The sequence below is a fragment of the Frankliniella occidentalis genome, unplaced genomic scaffold, assembly GCF_000697945.3.
Source record: "Frankliniella occidentalis isolate FOCC.00 unplaced genomic scaffold, Focc_3.1 Scaffold30, whole genome shotgun sequence".
In the NCBI taxonomy this organism is placed as follows: domain Eukaryota; kingdom Metazoa; phylum Arthropoda; class Insecta; order Thysanoptera; family Thripidae; genus Frankliniella; species Frankliniella occidentalis.
Window position 1 is genome coordinate 629,142 of NW_026267160.1, and position 7,806 is coordinate 636,947.

The 7,806-nt window shown below is 52.6% G+C and overlaps 2 protein-coding genes across 3 annotated transcripts in view; both read left to right on the plus strand.

Annotated features, from left to right (window-relative positions):
- The window catches only part of LOC113208200 (oocyte zinc finger protein XlCOF6-like), a 66,427-nt gene that overhangs the window by 40,475 nt on the left and 18,146 nt on the right, over positions 1-7,806 (plus strand). Inside the window, exon 2 of one of the 2 annotated variants that reach the window (XM_026425102.2) lies at positions 2,989-5,190. The exons of the other annotated variant lie outside the window; for it this stretch is intronic. Coding sequence (XP_026280887.2) covers positions 3,018-4,727 — 1,710 coding nt within the window. The 5' untranslated portion in view covers positions 2,989-3,017 and the 3' untranslated portion in view covers positions 4,728-5,190. Of the gene's footprint in view, positions 1-2,988; positions 5,191-7,806 lie in introns of those variants that run through there. 2 annotated transcript variants of the gene reach the window in all.
- Positions 5,036-7,806, plus strand: part of LOC113208207 (gastrula zinc finger protein XlCGF8.2DB-like) — a 10,747-nt gene continuing 7,976 nt past the window's right edge. The window contains exon 1 of the mRNA XM_052265794.1: positions 5,036-5,170. Within this exon, the coding sequence (XP_052121754.1) occupies positions 5,036-5,170 (135 nt within the window). The remainder of the gene's footprint in view (positions 5,171-7,806) is intronic.

The window sequence follows — 7,806 nt, forward strand, 5'->3', positions numbered from 1 at the left end:
CCTCCCCGATCCCCCTCCTCGAGTGCCCCCGGGGCCCGCGTCGCCCATTCCAAGCGCGCTACTGTGGCCGCATGGCGCTGCATTGCCCAGCGCCAACTTCTTCACGCGATCTAATTACAACGAGATTATCCCTCCTCGGACTGGGATAAGAGTGAGAGAGAGACGGAGAGAGAGAGAGAGAGACTGAGAGGTTGGCGCAGAGAGGAGGGGGTGAGGCAGCAGCAGTGTATTGGAGTGTCATCCCCTCGGCACGCGAGCGGCTCGCTGCATTGGGCGATGACAATTTACGAGACGATGTATCCCGGCAGGCCCGCTGCAGCCGCTGCTGCCGCTGCTGCTGCTGCTGCACTTTATGGCCATTACGGTGGACGGCCGGGCGCAAAAACCACGACGCGCCGATGCAATGCAATGCGCAGCAGCAGCAGCACAGTATATAGTAGTCGTAGTAAATAAAAAGAAAAATTTTAATGTGTAATGTCGTTTGAAATCGCGCGCGCGGTGTACAAACTGATAACGTAACGTAACAACATATATCCGTGCGCCGTGCGGTGAGCGTGGTATTGCACCTCGTCGGGCGAGGGGAAAAAAAGTTTTGTCGCCATTATCATTCCATCAGAGTGGCGATTGCCCGGCGCGGCTGCTGCGAGGCGCCTCGCGCCCGGGCGCTGCTGGACGGCCATTTGAACTCTGTCCCATCATCACTGTATCGACAGTCCGTTTGTTATGTTGTGCTTTACAGAAACTAAATTCAATTTCCCACTAATGCAATGGTGTGTTTGGGATTGTGAGACTATTTAAAAAAAAAATAGAAGCATGGGTAAAACTGTTAGTGGTTGCAGGCCGTATTCTGGGAAAACGTCTGCAGGGGCTGGGTTTTCTTGTAACTTACCGAAACAAGTTCGAAGTGAATGAGCCGTTTTCGGAATCCTTTTCCACCTAGCCGTTGCACCCTTTCCATTTCCCTCCCTCTTCCTCCTCCCGCCGTCACCCCTGGAGCCTCCCTGCTGCCCCCCATGCGCCCCGCAGTGCGACGAGACGTGCCGTTTCGCTTCTCGCAAGTTTGTTTTCCTGTCGCCTCATTTTTACTCTCCGTACTGCATTTCGTGATGATAAACGTTTCGAGATCATGAGCTCTTTTTTTTCTCCCTTTTGCTGCTGCGCCGAAGCGAAACGCCTTTGCTGTAAGCTTCGGCCGGGCGAGTGCAAGGTGCGCGGCGCGCGGTCGAAAAACCGCAAGCAGCACAGCAGCTGGCCTGTCTGAAGATGAAACTAACTATAAAGAGCACTGTGCCGTAGTGATGCGCAGACAGTGTCGCAACGGGAGGACCCGCAACAGCGCAGCCTTACAGTGACCAGGAGATTATTAAGAGGAGCACTTTGTCCTCGGCGCGGTGCGGGACCCGTCGGCCAGACGACGGCGTGCCCCCCCTCCACGCCGCGGACCGACCGGGCGGGCCGCCAGGCCGGGCACGCGGTGGGAAATTGTCTCTCCCTTCTCACTCGCTCTCGCGGCGCTGCCCGGCGGTGCGCCGACCAGTGATGTACTGGACACGGAGTGGCACGCGGACTGGCACGCGCCGCCTTACTCGGGCGCGGCACGCGACAATCGAAAAGATTAGAGGGCGCCGCACACAGTCGCGCACGGCCGGCACCGGCCGGTGCCGCAAGCAGAGCAGCGAGAAAAGAAAAAGGACGAGGAAAACACTGAAATGCGCGTAACTCCGTGACGCGTCTCGAGTGTGTGAGTGGACATTTCTACGCCCCTTCCCTCCCCTCCCTCTCTTTTCCTGTGGTGTCGCTCGCGTCCACTCCATACGCCCTACTCGAGACTCGAAGTCAAAACACTCGTCACATCCGCTAATCGGCTGATTTCGCAATCGTGCCATTGACAGCGAGACAACATTTCTTTATCGCGCACTGATCTGTTTTCATTCCATTCAGGTCTTCTCATTGTCATTGTCTCTCTTTCTCGCAAACACGCATGAAAGGCAGTTTCGGTAAAAGGGGAGGCCCATCCTACACTGTTAAAAATAACCTCATAAATTGACCATAATTGTGATTAATGTTTTAATAACATTGCGTTTATTTATTTACGCCTGCCTATTCTTGCCCGACAATAAACTACAAGTGGATAAGTAAAATCGAGTAAAATTTTGCAACTTTGAATTATAATTTAACGACACGCTGACGCGCTTTCTTGAAAAATTTTCGGCAATACATGCAACTATTTTTTCACAGTTTTAGTTTTGGGGTCCCTGCTGGTCAGGCGTGGAGCAAAATTTGTACCGAAAGTGCTAGAAAGTGGTGTTTTGGCAAAAACAGTTATGGTGCGACACAAAATACCAGGAGCATGAGGTTTAGGTCGGGCCCGCTGCCAAGTCGCGCAGCGTGTACCGACCGAGCGGGTCGCGCTCGCTGGAGGGGGTACCGTAAGTGCAGGGATTAAGACGAATCGTGCCACGAGTCACGAGTGACCAGGCGCGACTGCGGCGGCCGTGCGCGCGCGGCGTCACCCCCTCCGGCCGAGCCTCCGGCCGAGCCTCCAGGCCATTACCATCCCGAGGCTGGACCGGGCCACAACGGAAAGCGTCGCCACAAACGGCAGGACGCAGTAGCGGGAGAGAGAGAGAGAGAGAGAGAGAGAGAGTCCGCAGTCCGGAGCCGCGGCGATAATTACAGGCGCCTCGCCGCGCCCCAGTATGCTGTCCGTCGCCATACTGGGCGCGGCGAGGCTGTGCCATCCCGCGGGTCAGGAGTAGTGCCCCGCGGCCTGCACTCGCTGCCGAGCGCCGTGCGGGTAGGCAGCGTGACGCTCGCGTGTCGCGCGGGCCGGCCCGCCCCGCCCCTGCGCGCCCTGCTGCTGTGCCTGATCCCGATCATAGCCTACATACGCACTTGATTCATCATCCTACTTGTCTTATTGCTTATTGAATGTGTAAATGGCTGTGTAAATTGTTTATTTTGTTTTTTTTATTTTTTTGTTTTTAGGAAACGTGAGACCATTCTGCGCCACCAACATGCCTTTCCAGTGTGATGTTTGCCGGAAGGACTTCGCTACCCAACAAGCTTTCGACGTTCACATGAAAAACCACGTGGCGGGAAAGAAAACTTACAACTGCACTGTGTGCGACAAGAAATTCTTGCGACCTGCACTTCTCCGTCAACATTTACGCACGCACACCGGAGAAAAGCCCTTCCAATGTAACCACTGTGAGAAGAAGTTTACGCAAAGTGGTACACTCCAAAGTCACATCAGAACGCACACTGGAGAAAAGCCCTACGAATGTAACCTCTGCGAGAAGAAATTCAAGCGAGCTGAGTCTCTCCGTAGACATTTCCAATCACACACTGAAAACAAAAAGCCCTTCGAATGTACCCACTGCGGGAAGAGGTTCGCGGAAAGTAGTTATCTGCGAGTACACATCCGATTGCACACTGGAGAAAAACCGTTTGAGTGCACTGTTTGCAACAAAACATTTGCGTCGACTTCTCATCTTCGTTTCCATGTCCGAACTCACTCGGGAGAGCAAAAGCGTTCAGAGTGCACGATGTGCAGCAAGACATTTTCTCACCCGCAGGGGCTGCGTTACCATCTCCGAGCAGCGCACACTGGAGAGAGACCTTTCGAGTGCACCGAGTGTCACAAAACGTTTGCGTCCACTACTAATCTTAGTACCCATATCAAAACTCACACGGGAGAAAAGCCTTTTGAATGCACTGTGTGCGACAAAAAATTCTCGCAAGATGCGCATTTGCGTGTACATTTCCGAATGCACACTGGAGAAAAGCCCTTCGAATGTACCCACTGCCAGAAGAAGTTCACGCAAAGTAGTCATCTACGGATACACGCCCGTACGCACACTGGAGAAAAACCGTTTGAGTGTACTGCCTGCTACAAAACATTTAACTCCACTAGTACCCTTCGTTCACATGTGCGACTTCACACAGAAGAGAAGCCTCTTGAGTGCACTGTGTGCCATAAGAAATTTTCACAAGACCAGGCGCTGCGTGCACATCTCCGGACCACGCACACGGGGGAGAAACCTTTCGAGTGCACAGAATGTCACAAAAGATTTTCGTCCACTGGTGCTCTTCGTAGCCATTTGCTCCATAACCATACGACAGAGAAGCCTTTTGAGTGCAATATGTGCGACAAGAAATTTCGGCAGGGGCACGTGCTGCGTGCACATATCCGGACACACACGGGAGAGGAGCCAGAGGTGCCTTTTCAGTGTACTGCGTGTAACAAGAAATTCAGGGCCCGTAGTGAAATGCTTGCACACTTTGTTGTGCACACGGGAGAGAAGCCTTTTAAGTGCTCGGTGTGCAACAAGGGATTTATGAAAGCCAGTAATCTGCGTCAACATGTACTAACGCACACTGACGAGAAACCTTTTGAATGTACTTCCTGCCCGAAAAAGTTTGTTAAAAAAGGTGACCTGCTTAACCACACCCGAACCCACACGGGAGAGAAACCCTTCGAGTGCACTTTGTGCAACAAGAAATTTTCGATTGAGCGGGCGCTGCGTAGACATCTCCGAACGCACACCGGAGAAAGACCTTTCAAATGTACTGAGTGTCAGAAAGCATTTGCGTCGGCTTCTTATCTTCGTATACATCTCCAAACTCACACGGTCGAGAAGAAATTTGAGTGTACCCATTGTGAGAAGAAGTTTGCTCAGAAAGACAATCTTCTAAAGCACACCCGAACCCACGCAGACACCTAAGTGCATTTTGTGCAACATGACATTTTCGTGTTCTGCTGAACTGCGTTTACATCCTAGAGTTAGCACGGGAGAGAGACCTTTTGAGTGTACTGAGTGTAAAAGAAAGTTTTCTTCATCCAGTAATCTGCGTAAACATCTTGTAAAAATGCACACGACCGAGAAACCCTCTGAGGGTCGTCTTTGACAGTCCGTGTGTTCCATGCCCATCTAATATCTCATACGGATCATCATTATCAAGCACATCACTGGGATCTACGAACCCCTACAGGAGCCTTAATAATAATCAAATAAAATCTTTTAAATACCTTATGATCATCAATTCTGTAACTTGGTTGAATGTTATTTGCATGAATTATGAATGCGACAAGAGTTCTCATGCTTGTAAAGACTTGCGTACAACGGTTGAGGCAAAAGGAGCATGTAAAAGAGAATCCAAAATAAATGTACCTTTTTAAATGCAAAACGAAGCTTGTAATTTACCATATATTAGACTACCTCTTGATCGATCCCAGAAGAATGATGATCTTTCGGACGGGACTTTAACTCGCCCACACAGGAACGGTGCTCCGCGTGGTGAAGCCCAGCGCTGGTGTAGACGAAGGGCGCCGCCGTGTCGCCACCGACGTCCCTTTGTCGAGTAAGGAAGCCAGCACCTGTGCGCCTCTGAGCGCTCCGGGCGGGGCGGGGCGGGGCAGGGCAGGGCGGACCTCGGAAGTGAAGGGCCCTCAGCTTTGGCGTTGTGAGGGCGTCGCTCGGATCCGGGAGGGCCGTGGCGTTGCCGCTTTGGGTGCGAGGGCCAAGGGCCGTGCGAGTGCGAAGCGCCAAATTCTAGCCGCGAGGGATCTCCTCACCGTCGAATATTGTCTGCAACAAAAAAATCCCCCCTGAAAAATTTCATCCGCCGCTATTTAATTGTTATTGCTGCTGCTGCCTGCCACATTTTGGGGAAAAAAAAGTTCCGTTCAGGAACGGATCGTGAAAGCAGATGATACGAATTCAAGAATTATTCCAGTCTATAATATTTCAGTGGGAGATCACGGGACGCATTATGCAGAAGTGTAAAGATAATTTACAAATCTTAATTCACATTTAATTACATATTTTTACATAAAAAGATTTGGGTTGTGTTCTGTGTCTCCTAGTCTTTGTAATGTTTTGAAGGGTCTAAGACCAAGTTAGTGTGAAGAGGGACGTAGAGACAGTTTGCGAGTGATACTTCTCTATAGAGAAGTGGTTTGAAAATAATGTTTCTGAATTCATTTAGTTCTGTCTCTTCATAGTTAGGTTAGAGTTTAAATTACCGCGCCGCGCGCGTTCTTCAGCCGAGACGGTCCAAGCCGAGCTCCGAGCTGCGCTTCGAGCCGAATGACGAGCCGAGTCTGCCGGAGGGAGGGGGAGGGGGAGGGGAGCCTGCGTATAGCTTTGGGCTGTGCGGCATGGGCACGGTCGGAGCGCGGGGGCCGCATCACGCGCCCCTACACACACTACTGGATGACGTCATGCCTGGTCGGTGCCTCTCAGCGCTCCGCATGAGAGTACAAGCAATGATACATAGTTAAGTAAAGTATTATTACTTTCAGTTGTGTATAATGTATCATCTGCTAAAAAGGGCTTGTACATGAAACGTTTTTGTGAGTGTGTAGGACGCCGGACCAGGGTCCTCACAGAGGCCCAGTAGTGGCCTCTGGTGCTCCGCCGCGCGCCCGGCCGCCCCGCTTCCAGAGTGTCGTTTCATTTCGGTCTCTTTGGTAGCTAGGCGAACGCGGCTGGGGGTGGGGGGCTCACTCTGGGGTGGCTGGCGTTCATTACAGGGGGCTCAGAGGAACGCGGTTGAAATACGTAGTCTTCCCTCCCCGCCACCCCCAAACTTCACCGCATCCCCCTTCCTCTCTCCGACTCTCTGTCTTCCTTCCTCTCTCTCCTCCGGCCAGTCTACCGCCCTGATCTCGACGCGTCGCGTTGTGACTCACCAACACTACAACGCACCGCTGCGCGGCATTGAAGGAGGGAGCCGGCTAGTGTATAAAGGACCCGCCCCGCCACGCCCCGCCCTACCACGCCCCACCCTGGCCGGCCCAGACGTCCAATTACTCTCTGCTCCAGAAAACAGCAACAAAACAGAAGGCCAGCTATTAGCCTGGCGACGCGCGCGGCGCGCGAGCCTGGCCTGGGCTGCGATCGAAAACTGCAAAAGGCAAACAATGTTCTCGAACTATATTAAAATTGTCTCTGATGGGCAACAAATAGGGTGCGATATTTCGGCCATATTCTTCAGTTCTGCGCGCATTTTCAATGACTATGTACCAAAATTCAAGTAAACACCTCTTGGCACGGAAAAAAAAGGTCTCAGGGGTGGAGGAGTGGGGCTACACCCAAGGAGCATGTTCTTGATTTTTCAGTTGAATGTGAATGTTGCGCTTGTTCTGAGAAAAGTATCCTTGTGGCAAGTTTAGTTTTCTTGAAACAAAGTACAATGTTATAAAGTTCGGCGAGAACGTGCTCACCTGGGTGTAGTTGGAGCACGTGACATGACCACGTGACAGTGCGAACGTCTTAGCAGTGAGTGTGCACATCCGAGATAGAGACGTGTCCCCCCAATCGCGCGCTGGTCCACGAGAGCACAAGTCCTTTTCTAATTACCGTATCATCATTGTGCAGACGGCCGGAATGAAAAAGGAGATGAACTGGCAGCGGGGGAGGGGAAAGAGAGAAGGGTGGGAGGGGCAGAGGAGAGTATGGTTGATTTTTAATATAAAAATAAAGCCGAGCGAAAATACATAAAACAAAAGAGTCCCGTGTGTGCCGGCGGCAGGGGAGCTATCAGCGGAGCAGAGGACGTCCTGTCACCCCTTCAGCAGCGCGACGAGCGAGCGGCGGCGGGGGCCGGGGCCAAAACGTGAGTTCGGCCCCCGCCCCTCCCCGCCATCCCTCCCCCGCGGGGCTTCCGTGCACGTGTATTATCAGGAGCCATTCGAGTGGGCAGGGCGGGCAGAGCGGGCCGGCCCAGGGCGGGGCGCCAGCCCGCCATTATGCTCAAAATGAAGGGGGCCCGTTGGCGCCCCACCCCGCCCCGCCACGC